This window comes from Delphinus delphis, chromosome 5 (genome assembly GCF_949987515.2).
Source record: "Delphinus delphis chromosome 5, mDelDel1.2, whole genome shotgun sequence".
In the NCBI taxonomy this organism is placed as follows: domain Eukaryota; kingdom Metazoa; phylum Chordata; class Mammalia; order Artiodactyla; family Delphinidae; genus Delphinus; species Delphinus delphis.
Window position 1 is genome coordinate 120,700,875 of NC_082687.1, and position 13,829 is coordinate 120,714,703.

A 13,829-nucleotide genomic window follows, 5' to 3' on the forward strand; every position below is an offset into this window, starting at 1 on the left:
AGTTAGCAGTCATATTGTCAGTGGATCCTCACAAAGGTTTGGTTTTAAGTCTGATTGCTAAAATAAGGAGGGTTGGGACAGTAGTCTCTCCAGGGTTTGTTAAGTGCATTCGTATGGTCATGTGGATAAAGGATTTTTATTTACTCCAAAAGAAAGCATGCTTTAACTTCAGTTACAAATAGTGCAAAAATAATTTTCTTTTCCTTCTTGGTAGACGACAAAGTTCCTAAAGCATTCCAGAATTCCCTTGTTCAACTTGGACTCAACACCATGAAGTCTGCAAACATATGTATTGGTCGACCAGTGTTGCTTACCAGTTTGGATGGAAAGCAAGAGGTGAGAGTCCTTTTCATTTCCTTACTTTAGAAATATTTCAGATGTTTTTGATTTTAATTTTCAACACAAGCAGTAATAAATGAAAAGCTGTATCTTACAAGACCCTCACATCTATGTAAACTTTTCCTTCCTTTGATACCCTCTGAGTTGTAGGCCCTAAGTGCCATGACGTAGAAAGAAGCCTTTCCTCCAGAGGTAGTGACACACTACCAGCCCTATTTCTCCCAGTCTGTTAGTTGTATTTCTTCACAGAAATGTTATTTTGGGTCACCTGTTTTGTACGTAAATATTTGATTACCCTCCGTTTGTCCTGGCTACCATTCATCATACCTGAGACTCTAAGTCCAGAACCTTTCCTGGGTCATTTTGGCAGCTTAGCTTTCTTCCTCTGACTCTGCCATGTCTTCTGCTGCTGCTTCATCAGTCAATGTTCTCTCATCCAGTGGGGTCCTCTCAAAATGTTTTGCAGTCTTGTATCTGCTGATGGCTTGCCTCCCATTCCTTTCATTGTTCTGGGCTTATACTGTAAAACATCCTTTACTGTGTTTTGTGGAAGAGAAGACTATAAATGTGTGAGCTCAGCCTGTTATCCGGAGCTAGAAATCTTTGAGTTTCTCCCTTACCATTTAAGTCGGTTGAGAACCAGGTTCCCATGGAGCTCTTGTACTGGGTCACTCGCTGTTTCCTAGATGTAGTTTATGCTCCAGACTGAACTACCTTACAGTTAGCTTGCCTTCAGTATTTTTTCTCATTTTTCTCTTATCACCTGTTAATGCCTTTGTCTCTTTTCTTAAATACACCTTTCAGCTCTTCCACCATTTTCACTGTGGTATTATTCCTAATCTTCACAAAAGAGATGTAATATTTATAAAAAAATAGTTTTTTTGTAACTGATGTCAAATCATAACTCCTTTGGGGTACGGACTGTGTTTTGCAGATCCATGTACTTGACTGTGCTTAGTTTTCTTCCTTATAAATGAATGATATTCTACAAATATTTATTATATTTTTGTTTCCTATGTTCTGGGCAGGTCTATACGGCCTGGCCTGTGGCAGGATTTCCTGGAGGCAAGGTTGGCCTGAGTGAAATGGCACAGAAGAATGTGGGTGTGAGGGTTGGTGATGCCATCCACGTCCAGCCTGTTTTGGGTGCTGTGCTGCAGGCTGAGGAAATGGACGTGGCACTCAGGTTTGGCTCTTTTCTTTGGTGACTGTCTGGATCAGTGCTGCCCAAATGAGTCACAAATGTGAACCACACATGTAATTTTTCATTTTCTAGTAGCCACATTTAAAAAGTGAAGAGAAAGAGAAAGTAATTGTAATGGTATGTTTTATTTAACCAGTATATGTAAAGTCTTATTTGAATTTATAATAACTACAAAAAACTATTAACAAGATTTTTCATTCTGTTTTTCAAACTGAGTCTTCAAAATCCAGTGTGTTATGTTACACTTGTAGCATAACTCAATTTAGGCTAGCCACATTTTTAGCACTTGATAGCCGCATGTGGTGAGTGGCTAGTGGCCTTACTGTGTCAGACAGCACAAGCTAGATGGGTGCTATGTGATTTATGGACTATGGACTCTCTAATGTCCCGTGACTAGAATATGCCCTGACATTTCAGGTGAGAGGAATTGTTGTTGATGGATATTTGACAGTGTTTTTTTTTGTCTTGGTTTGCTTCTTGTCTTTTTTACAGTCGTAAAGACAGGAATAGATTACTGTGATTTGGCAAGAAACAAGTTTTAATTAAGACTGCTCAAGCGAAGTGTACCTGATTCTGTATTTTAACTCATTGATTATTCGGTCAAATAAAACAATTATATCTATCCAATTTTTAAATAGTCCCCCACCAAAGATGACAAATATGGTTAAAGTATATCACCCATCCTCTTGAGTGTTCTGTATCTAATAGGATTTTTACTCAGTTTGCATATACAAGTCTTATCAAAATTTGTTTTAAAAAAAAAAATCTTGGGCTTCCCTGGTGGCGCAGTGGTTGAGAGTCCGCCTGCCGATGCAGGGGACATGGGTTCGTGGCCCGGTCCAGGAAGATCCCACATGCCGCGGAGTGGCTAGGCCCGTGAGCCATGGCCGCTGAGCCTGCGCGTCCGGAGCCTGTGCTCCGCAACGGGAGAGGCCACAACAGTGAGAGGCGTACCACAAAAAATTAAAAATCTTTTAATACTTTAATATCATGTTTGTAAAAACTTGGGGAATTTTATATGCCAGAATCACAAAACATTTTTCAGTCATTAGCTTGATTTTGAGAAGTTTTCTTCACTTTTCTACTTTTGTAGGTTCCAAGCTTAAGCTTTGGTGTATTTTTTCTTTTAAAAACAGGAAAATGTCTTCAGTGCATTGATTAACAGTTTAACGAGCAACAAAATAAAAAGCCAGAAAGGAAAAGAGAACATGTGTTGAGCGTCAGCTGTGTACTAGCACACACACCCACACTTTCCTCTTTTTCTTCTCTCATTTAGTCCTCTAAACATCCAGCAAGGTATCCATATTTATCCCTCTTTACAGATGAGGAAATGGGCTCAGTGAGGAGAAGTAACTTGCCCATTATTTTATGGTAATTTTTTAGTTAATTCAGGTTCAACAGGATTAATCTTCATACTGTTTTAAAACAGTGCTTTAGGTAGCAGTAATCAGTTGATTGGGTTTTTGATGATTACTAACAAATGTGACCTCTTGAGGGCGCAGCAGTCTTAGGTGATAATGATTACCTACTATAGAGGGACTGTATATGTTTTAAATGGAAACTTGGTTTTTTATTTTAAAGAACCTTATGTTTTAAACATGGCAGAAGAACTTAGACAAGAAACTTAATTTCCAATAAGAAGAATCAGTTATTTTAGTCTGCTGTTTAAATCCTTCAGTCGTATCTGAAAAAGTTTATTATCAATATTAATGTTAGAGCTCCTTCTAGTGGAAATGATTTTATCTGTGCTTTTTTAAAAGCAAAACTGATCGTTTTACATATTTTACATATTTGTACATATTTGCAAATATCTTCTCTTCAAAGTTTAATAAAAGCAATTTAAGTAGTTTCAGAGTTCTTTAAACAAGTAAATTTAAGTATTTAAGGAAATATGTACAATCTTCTCTTTAGTTTATACACGCAGTTGATTCATGAAATTTTCTCCTTGTTTTTCTCTCTCTTTTATATGAATACACAGTTGGTTCTCATTATTGGTGGTAGTTGTGTTCCATGATGTTGCCACAAATACTGAATTAGCGAATACTGAACTGCTGCTCCTAGGGAGGGGTGTGTGAGTGTGTGTGTGTGTGTGTGTGTGTGTGTGTGTGTGTGTGTGTGTGTGTGTGTGTGTGTGTCTATATGTATGTGTGTATTTATTTAACACATATAAATATGTGAAAATATATATCTTATGTAGATTATAATCTTAAGTCCTTGAAACAACTCATTCTGGTAGATTCTATTTTCTTTATTTTTCAAATGAGGAGAAGTGGCTCAGAAATATTAAGTGACTTGCCTGAGGCCACCCCATTAACAGATGTCAGAGTTAGGATGCAAACCCCCTCTGTGTGGTGCCAGAGCTGGAACTTTTCACGCCATACTGCACTGCTCCCTACCCTGCCCAGCTTCCATCCTCTGGTCACCTCTGAATGAGAGTTGAAACAATAGGCCTTTTTCAGCCTCAGCTGGGAAAGTATTGGGTTACAGTTTTTGCCTGCTCTGTGCTCATCCACAAATGACTGGCAAAGCTCTGCTAGTATTGATTTTGGGGTTATAAGCACATTTTAGCAAGTAGGTGAATTTGCATACGGAATTTTCAAATAATGTAGTTTGGCTGTATTGATTTTGTTACTTGATAAGGTGGTTGGGAGCAAGGCTTAGATTTGGACCAGATGCTCCTGCTAATAAACCTTTTCCTGAGCTAAACCATTCTCCCTCTGTGATCTCTGGCAGAGCTCGCAACTGTAGGCTTCCTCTGCTGATATGGGCTGCTTACACACGGAGGAGGAGGGAAAATGCACATATTCTGAGAACTCTCTAAGAACGTGTTTCTTTACAAGTGTAATGATTTTTAGGCATGTTTCCTGTACTCAAACAAGCAATTTTCCTGGAAGACACAGTTTTTGGTCAGAAGAAGGCTTTTCCATTTTTTCTTAGGCATACCCTTTCTCTAGCATAAACTTGCACTGTACCATTACTCTGCTTTTTTTCTACCTCTTCAGATAACGTACTCTATAGGATTTAAATTTCCTTAAAGATAATTTATAAATTATACAAAGAGAATAAAGTAAGCTATTAATAAGAGCCTTTCTCCAAGCTGGGCAAGTTCAGAAAGGAAATGATTAATTGAGGCCAGTGTTTTTCCAATGTTTCTGACTATAACACACAATAAAAAACACATACTTTTCATTGTGATTTATTGCTCCTATACATCCACAGATGTAGTACATAAATGTACACACGTGTGTACATGTATATACCGGAGTATATAGGGGTGTGTGTGTGTGGTGTGTAAGATAGTAAAGAAAACTGATTTAGGCCACTGGGACACCAAATTGCAAATGGTGTTTTCATGGCTATAAGAAGTATCTAAAAAGTGTAAATCATTCCAAAATTGTATAAATCATTTCCAGATTGTAAACTAACGATTCTTTTGATTAGGTCTACATCACAACTGTGTACATGTCATTTTATATTACATTTTCGTTTCTGGTGTGCTTAATGCTGGTTTTTATTTCTCCCACCCTTCACAGTGACAAAAATGCAGATATTAATGAAGAACAACTGACTGCTTGTCTTCTGAGAAAACTAGGTGAGATGTCTCTTTCATACGTTTTCTAAATGTTAAAAAGCAAGGCAGCAGCAAATAAACTGATGTGTCTTTGAGGTCTTGTGTACATAATGCTGTTCTTTAAAATAGTGTAGAGAATATTCTCAACGAATGAACGTTCTTTTAAGATAGGGATGTAGTATCTGCCGCTGCCCCCCACCCCCAACTGCCAAGTAATTGATTGGTAGTTGAGCAGTGGAGAGAATTTTTGACTTAACTGTGAGCAAAGTCAGTGGTAGAACTAAGACTTTTAACCCTTGAACTCTGTTCTTTCTGGTCAGGTATGTTATCTTGGAGTGTTGGTGTAGGTGTGCCATTTTAGCTTGGTTTGTTACTGAACATGGAATGCCTGCCTCTATGGGGTTATAGCTGATAGAATCCTAAATGTACTGAGTGTAGAGAATTTCAGAGAATTAGCTTGACCTTCTGTCTTCAGATAGTGCCCTATCATAGGGGAATATTAGGTCCTCTGTTTTTCATAACAGTTGTTTTATTAATACTTCCGTCTTTGATTTAGTCTTTTCAGTCAGATAGTTTTGTTAATAGATGAAATAAATTGCTATTTAAACTTTAAATGGGTGAAAAATTGTGCTAACGTATATATTTAATAAATTGTTTTCCAGATGGCAAGATTGTTTTACCAGGCAACTTTCTGTATTGCACATTCTATGGACGACCATGCAAGTTGCAAGTGTTGCGAGTGAAAGGAGCAGATGGCGCGATGTTGAGAAGGGCTCAGAATGACTCTGACACTGTTGCCCGGGGAATGGCCTCCAAGCCATCCAGTGTGGAAACTAGTACCCTGGATATATCCTTACAGCTAAGCCAGCTAGGTCTGGAAGTGCCCCAAAACCCAACATCAAGCAGTACTCCTTACAAACCAGGAGATGGCAGAATGATAAATAAAGCTGGTGGTGTTTTGTCAGGTGTTACACAGAGTCCTGGGAATGGAAGTGGACTTGGACTAGAGGCAGTCACAGGTCTTAAACGTTGTTCTCAGTCTGCCAGAGAAGGAAATGAGCAACCTGTCAATGAAGAGAGATTGCTAAAGTCACCCAGCGTGGGAGCACAGTGCAACACCGATACCTTTTATTTTATTTCTTCGACAACAAGAGTCAATTTTACAAAGATTCGTACAAATTCAAAAGATCAAGACAACCAATTAAAAGTAACTTATGACATGATTGGTGGCTTAAATAGTCAGCTGAAAGAAATAAGAGAAATAATTGAATTACCTCTCAAACAGCCTGAGCTTTTCAAGAGTTATGGTATGATTTCTTCAGTGTACTACACCCAGAAATGTTAAATTCATACTAAAAGCAGTTGGCTCATTTCACTTATCTAGTAATTGTTCACCCTCTTTTCCTGTTTTTCTTTCCTGAGTGGGAGGTGTGGTAGGAGATGCCAGTTAAGTCGGCCTTTTTCTATGCTTGGTCTCTTCAGGTTGTAATGTGAGTTAGTTGTAGCCTTGTCTCTCTTAACTGCACACTTCCACAGTTGTTTGTATTTGATCTAGAGTAAGTATCTTGTCATGCTAGATTAGCCGTAATGACTAAAAAAATAAATCAAACATTTAAATAGTTTGGATAAAACTTCTTTGTTAGGAAATGTAGCTGGGTGCAGATCTCTTTGCATTGAAACAAGTAGTTAAGGGAGTGACTTGGCTTTTAGAAAACTCAGGGCTGCTTCTGCATTGTTAACTGCCCAGATCCTCTGCATATATTTGGTGCATACCGTGTCTTTCTCTGCTTTTTGCTTTTTCTTTTTTCATGAATATATCTATCTATCTATCTATATATAAAATGAATACTTGGATTCACATATAAAAGGAACCCTGGTAAGGCTTGTATTCTCTGAGATGGCTAGTTGGATAAAAATTGGGGCTGGTGGCTTATTTTGCATGCCCTTCCTGTTGTTTGGGCTTTGTTTTTTGATCATTGAACTGTGCTGTGTGGGATGGGACATGTCAATAGTGTGGGTGTTAAACCAGTTTTTTTACTAACCAGCCTGGCCTGGTTGGGTCTACAGAGAGAGAAAAAGTCATTGCTTGAGATCAGCGTTTGGGCTAGTTAGTACATTTTTCTATGGGGAAAGGGAAGTTCTGACTCTTACTTTAGTTTTTGTGCAAGGTAAATTTATTTTATAACTCGTGTTTGAAGTCATATGACAACACTTACAAGCAACCTAGTAATGCTGCATCCAGTGTTCTCTGCTTTTTCTTCTAGGAATTCCTCCCCCTAGAGGAGTGTTGCTCTATGGCCCTCCAGGTACTGGAAAGACAATGATTGCCAGGGCTGTTGCTAATGAAGTTGGTGCCTATGTTTCTGTAATTAATGGCCCTGAAATTATTAGCAAGTAAGTGCATAATTTAATAGACTAAACAATATTATTAGATATACATCTTAAATGTGGTTTTTAAAAAATGGCTCAATAGTATTCTGTCTGGATATTTCACACATTGAAATTTTTTTTTGTGTGTGTGTGTGTGTGGTATGCGGGCCTCTCACTGTTGTGGCCTCTCCCGTTGTGGAGCACAGGCTCCGGATGCGCAGGCTCAGTGGCCATGGGTCACGGGCCTAGCCGCTCTGCGGCATGTGGGATCTTCCCAGACTGGGGCATGAACCCGTGTCCCCTGCATCGGCAGGCGGACTCTCAACCACTGCGCCACCAGGGAAGCCCACACATTGAAATATTTTTAATTTGCTTTTTATAATGTGTATAAACATTAAGTTTGGAAAATAATTTTTGAAAGTAGTCTTAAGTATTGTGGAAATATTTGAAAAGTCAGGTGAGCTTTTATAGACAGAGCTTTAAAAATGATAAGAGTTGGTCTTTAAATGTATTTTATTTGTTACAGATTCTATGGGGAGACTGAAGCAAGGTTACGTCAGATATTTGCTGAAGCCACTCTGCGGTATTCTTTATTTTTGGATGTTTGGAATTAGTAGTCAAGGGTGTATTAATGAAAGTAGAGATAGTAGTACTTTATACGAAGCATGAAAGAATAGAACAAAAATAATAGTGATAGCACTGGAAGTAGATTGTAAGTTTAATGAGGTTCTATCTAATCTAATTCTATCTAATATTGTTTTGGAAATGTGAGAAATAAGTTATTAAATTACATAATGTAGCAAAAGGTACAAACTTCCCGTTATAAAATAAATCATGGGGATGTTATCTACAGCACGGTGACTGTAGTTAATAGTACTGTATTGCACATTTGAAAGTTGCAAAGAGAGTAGATTTAAACAGTTCTCATTATAAGAAAAAAAATTTTATGACTGTACGGAGACAACGTGAATTAGACTTATTGTGGTAATCATTTCACGATACGTATATACAAATGTTGAATCATTATGTTGTGTAACTGAAAGTAATGTTATATGTCAATATCTCAATTTTAAAAATTACATAAGGTAAAAGAATTAAGACAGTGCTGTCCGATAAGTCATGTGAGTTTGCTTGAGCATATAAATTTATGATTTTCTTTCTTTTGGGTACATCTAATCTCAATAGACTATTATAGTTGCCCTTTAGGCTTAAAACTTTGTTTTATTACAGTTTGCTTCAAAGTGACAAATCTTTTGCTTTAAAAATGATTCTTACTAATCATTTCTCAGTTTAGGCTACCATTGTTACATTGCAAGGAGTATTAATGAGTGGCCTGTAACTTGGTCTAATGTAGTTTTATTCATAATATGGCTATGTCTCTTTCATTGTTTTGGTATGTAACCTACCATAATTACTGCCCTCTTATCAAAACTTCCATTTTTAAAGTTTTTTCCCCCAATAGATAAAATAAGTAGTCTTGACTCCAAATACTGAAGATTTGAGAATCAGTGGTATACCTTATTGTTTAGAATGTTTTTATTGTCACTATTAATTTGTTCCTGGAAGTTGAGACTTCCTCTTATGAGAGAATTCACATCATGGGAGAATTGGTCATCTTGAAAGTTGTTTTTTTAGTAGATTTTTTAAAAAGAGCATTTCTACTTTCTATCCCTTGGAACTTTAAACCATCTCCAAGGAATAGCATCACTGGCCTCAGCTTCTGAAGTGATCCAGGCATAGCAATTTAGTGGGCATTAGTGGGCAAGTTCTGTCTGGGCATAGACTGTCATCTCATGAGCAATACATGTTCTCAGTACTCTACTTTTTATTGAGGGCAGATCTACTAGAATGTGATATTGGTGAGTTAATAATTTAGGCTAGAATTAATCTAAGATTTTTCAGCTTAACATCCTATTGCTTTTGTCTTTAATATTATTAATTAAATCCTAAATTTGATGCATTGCATTTCAGTCAAAAAATTAAAACAATTTCAATTTTTTAACTGCAGTGCAACATATCAATTAAAAATTAAATATGTATTAGAGAATTCATTTTACTTGTTTATTTTTAGGCACCCATCAATTATTTTTATTGATGAGCTGGATGCACTCTGCCCTAAAAGAGAAGGGGCTCAGAATGAAGTGGAAAAAAGAGTTGTAGCTTCACTCTTAACACTGATGGATGGTATTGGTTCAGTAAGTATAGCACCAGTATTGATTTCTGTAGGAGGGGCTATTTTCTTAATAATATGCATGTAGTGGCAAAAACTGTCAAATATGTCTGAGTTTTTTGGATACTCTAGGGTAAGGAAGAAATATTAGCTGTAAAAACTAGAGGAAAGACCCATAAAATAATTTTCTTCATGATTTCTTTGTAACAGCTAGGACAGTATAACCTGGCATATTTTTCTAGCATATAAAATTATATACAATGATAGATTTATAATAAATGGTGTTAACCTAAAAACCTGAAGCCCAAGTCAGTAAGGAAAATTTAGCAATTAAATTTAAGGGGAATTTACTAAGAAATTTCATGAGTAAGTCTTATTACTCTTGTAAAAATTGATTCTTTGGGGGCTCTAAGTTGGGCAAGTGAAAGGACAGAAAGTGAGAATAATGGGAAATGTGTTTTTTTTTTACTCATTTTACTCATGTTACCAGATTCTTTGATAGTGCATACTATTTTTTTTACTCAATTTACTCATGTTACCAGATTCTTTGATAGTGCATACAGTCTTATATTAATAAAAACTATGTGCTGATTATGAAAGGGAGATCCATAGGACTAATAGGGAAGAGGAATGAAGAAAAATTCTCTCAGACTCCTGTTAGGCATTTATCAGAAGAATACACTTCTTATGCAAGATTGTAAATAGCTCATATTTTTAGAATCATAATATGTCAGAACCAAAAGAAATTATAGAAATCATGGAGTCCCCAGTCTTTTGCACATTGAAAAACTGGGCAATTCGAACTTTTTGGTTTTACTGACTATTGGTAGAAACTGAACACGTGAAAATAACGGGAACGTTTGGTATTGTCTCTATTATTTGCTAACCTGTGTTACAATTTTAAGAGTAACATAAGAGAAGGGTTGTAACCTGCGGGAGGCTGGATGACCATCTGGTTCTCAGTCTTAGGGCACTACCTAGGTGTGATCATAATGTCCCAGGTTCGGTTCTGAACTTACAGAGCTGGAGGATTCAGTGTTGTTAGTATGTTGGAGATAGTGGAGCTCTGAGGATAGATCCATAATAACAACACTCACAAGAGACTGATACATAAACTGGGACACCAGTTCGTCCATTTATGATAAGAAGTATAATTATTATCAACTATACTTCAATGAAAAGAGTTTTAAAAAAGAAAAAGAAAAGTATAATTATTAAGCTGACCAAATACTTTGTTTATGAACGGCTCTCTTTCATCCTGAAGAAAAATATATGTGGAGAGCTGTATTGTAATTCGAATGGATTTTGGTGAGTAGGAAATCAGGAGGCTCTGTGTTGGAGGATCTTAATTACTATGTCATTGCTACCTCTTTCTCTGCCACTGGGATAGACCTGCTGTGAACTGATGTTCTTGCCTTTGGGCAGGACTGGGAGCATGTGACACTGATGTTTTCGCCTGAAAGTGTTTAAGGGCCTGTATTTTTGTCTTCTAAACTCATAATTCATAGGTTCACTGTAATCCGTGCACTTCCTGTTGGCACATCCAGTATAGTTGATTAGGTTTGAGTTTTCTTACTTCAAATCACATTCCAATTAAGCTTGTCTCTGTGAGATTACACTTGGGTCATCTGGGTAGAATGTTGGATAATTTCTACAGGTGGCTCATTGTGAACATAGTTCTTTATAATTTGTTGTTCCAGATTTTATTCTCAGAGTAAAAATCCGTATGTATTCAAGGGTATCTGATACTTGGGTGTTGGTTATATTTTGTGTATTTTCAGGAATTTGAATATTTATCAAAACAAAATAGAAACAGTGCGAATGTGAGGAAGATTTCTTAGACAACTGCGTAATAGAGCCTTGTTCTGTTTGAAACACGTGTAGGTCATAATCTTTGCTTTCAAGTAGGGAAAAGGACAACTTAAAACAAACAAATTAAAACTATGGTATAGGGTATATGTGTTGTCATTCATGAGAATTGTGTAGTTAAGATGCTAGAAGTGGGAGAGACATCACTTAGAGTAGATAGTTAAGTATTGGAAAACTTTCTAGGTAAGGGAGCATTTAGACTGAGCTTTGGGAAATATGGGATGAATGACAAAATTTGAGAAATAAGGGATAGGACTTAGCCTAGTTAGATCTATCCTTGTCTATATAGCGAGTGTGTATTTTTTTAATTTTTTTACTTTTAGAAGAATATGTTATATATATATATATATTTTTTTTTTTTTTTTTTGCGGTACATGGGCCTGTCACTACTGTGGCCTCTCCTGTTGCGGAGCACCAGGCTCCGGACGCACAGGCTCAGTGGCCATGGCTCACGGGCCCAGCCGCTCCGTGGCATGCGGGATCCTCCCGGACCGGGGCACGAACCCGTGTCCCCTGCATCGGCAGGCGGACTCTCAACCACTGCGCCACCAGGGAAGTCCCTGTAATATATTTTAATTTTGTTTTGTTAGGAGGGAAGTGAAGGACAGGTGTTGGTTCTTGGGGCCACAAATCGTCCCCATGCTTTGGATGCTGCACTCCGAAGACCTGGACGGTTTGATAAAGAAATTGAGATTGGAGTTCCGAATGCACAAGACCGGCTAGATATCCTCGAGAAACTGCTTCGAAGGGTGCCCCATTTGCTCACTGAAGCTGAACTGCTACAGCTGGCAAATAATGCTCATGGATACGTTGGAGCAGACTTGAAAGCCTTGTGTAATGAAGCAGGTGAGAGTGATTTGCTCTAGTGACTCTGTACTGATGGATTTAATAACTGGTTTATTTACAAACTGATCATTTATATCTCACTTATTTCCTAATGGAAATAGCTAAATTTTTTTCTAATCATAAAATATATATGTTTTATGAAAAAAATCTGGATAATTCAGAAAACTATAAAAATGAAATAAGAATCACTCTTAATCCCTCTTCCTAAAAATAAAAATATACACATAAAAATATACACTTAAAAAAAGAATGTACTTGGCATATACAAGCAGTAAATAAATATTAACTGCTGTTAATATGACTTAATAATTTCAGATTTTCAGGTATTTAACTGATCTTCTGTTTCCCCTAATCTAGCAATGAATCAGATTTTGAGAAGGTAATTTTTAAAAAGATTAGTCTTAAAATTAAAGTGTCCCGTAGGGAAAATATGTAGTTTTGTGTATACTGTCTTAAATACTAGTGTATGTTGTGTTATGCAGTCGTGTTCTCTAACTTTATATAGCAGAATAAAGCTTAAGAACAGTGTGCTAGAATTTTTGCAAGAGATTTTTCTGAAGAGGCAGGGGTGTATAGTAGAAAATGGATTTTGAGTAGAAAATACCTTTAAAATCAATCTTGTGGTCTTGGGCAAGTTCTTTGCCTTATCTGAGCCTTAGTTTTTCCCATTTGTAAATTGAGGGGTTTGTGGTAGATGATACTTAAGTGCCTTTGTACATATGACATTCCTTGGATATAAGGGAGAAGAAGAAATAAATGGACAAAAAGAAGGGAAGAAAGTAAGGGGGGCAGGGAAGAAGGATAGGAAGGATAGGATGAACTAGAACATAACAAGGAAGTACCCAAGTTAGGCACTAAACCTGGCCTGGCCTCATTAGCTACTTTCATACACCTGGCTTTTCCACTCTTCATTGTCTTCTCTTTTGTGTCTGAACGATTTAAACTTAGGTGGTTAATCAGGGCTTTCTCCCACAGTGTTCTTAGAAATAATGTTACAAAGCAGACTAATGCTGATTGTGAAGTTAACCGCATTTTCTCATTGAAACAGTCTGACTAAGGACTTGATTAACTTATACATTTGGTTAATAGTGTGACTCAGAAGGAAAGATAAAACAACTCAAACTCTATAATTAAAAATAGTCGAATTTTGCTCCAAATGCTATAGAATGGGCATATCTCACTTATTGAATATACAAGGGCAGCCCTAATGTGTGCATTGAGCATAGGAAGAAAAAACTCAGCTATACAGTAAATTTGAACTACGTATTCTCCTAGTTCTAGGTAAAAAGAATTGAACATTTAATGTTGCCTTCTAACTAAATTCAAATTTAGAGGAGTTATTAGGGGAAAAGTTGGATGGCTCTTAGTCTTTTAAAATGACTGCCTAGGGAAGTTTGAACTGCTGTGCCCCCCCCTTTTTTCTTTTAACATAGTAAGTGTCCTTGGACAAGTAGAAGCAG

General features: G+C 36.9%; 1 protein-coding gene across 2 annotated transcripts in view; it reads left to right on the forward strand.

Annotated features, from left to right (window-relative positions):
* The window catches only part of AFG2A (AFG2 AAA ATPase homolog A), a 342,950-nt gene that overhangs the window by 6,017 nt on the left and 323,104 nt on the right, over positions 1-13,829 (forward strand). For both annotated transcript variants that reach the window (XM_060012953.1, XM_060012954.1), the window contains exons 2-9: positions 215-336; positions 1,368-1,525; positions 5,077-5,135; positions 5,777-6,421; positions 7,379-7,508; positions 8,011-8,067; positions 9,556-9,679; positions 12,114-12,369. In XM_060012953.1, coding sequence (XP_059868936.1) covers positions 215-336; positions 1,368-1,525; positions 5,077-5,135; positions 5,777-6,421; positions 7,379-7,508; positions 8,011-8,067; positions 9,556-9,679; positions 12,114-12,369 — 1,551 coding nt within the window. The remainder of the gene's footprint in view (positions 1-214; positions 337-1,367; positions 1,526-5,076; positions 5,136-5,776; positions 6,422-7,378; positions 7,509-8,010; positions 8,068-9,555; positions 9,680-12,113; positions 12,370-13,829) is intronic.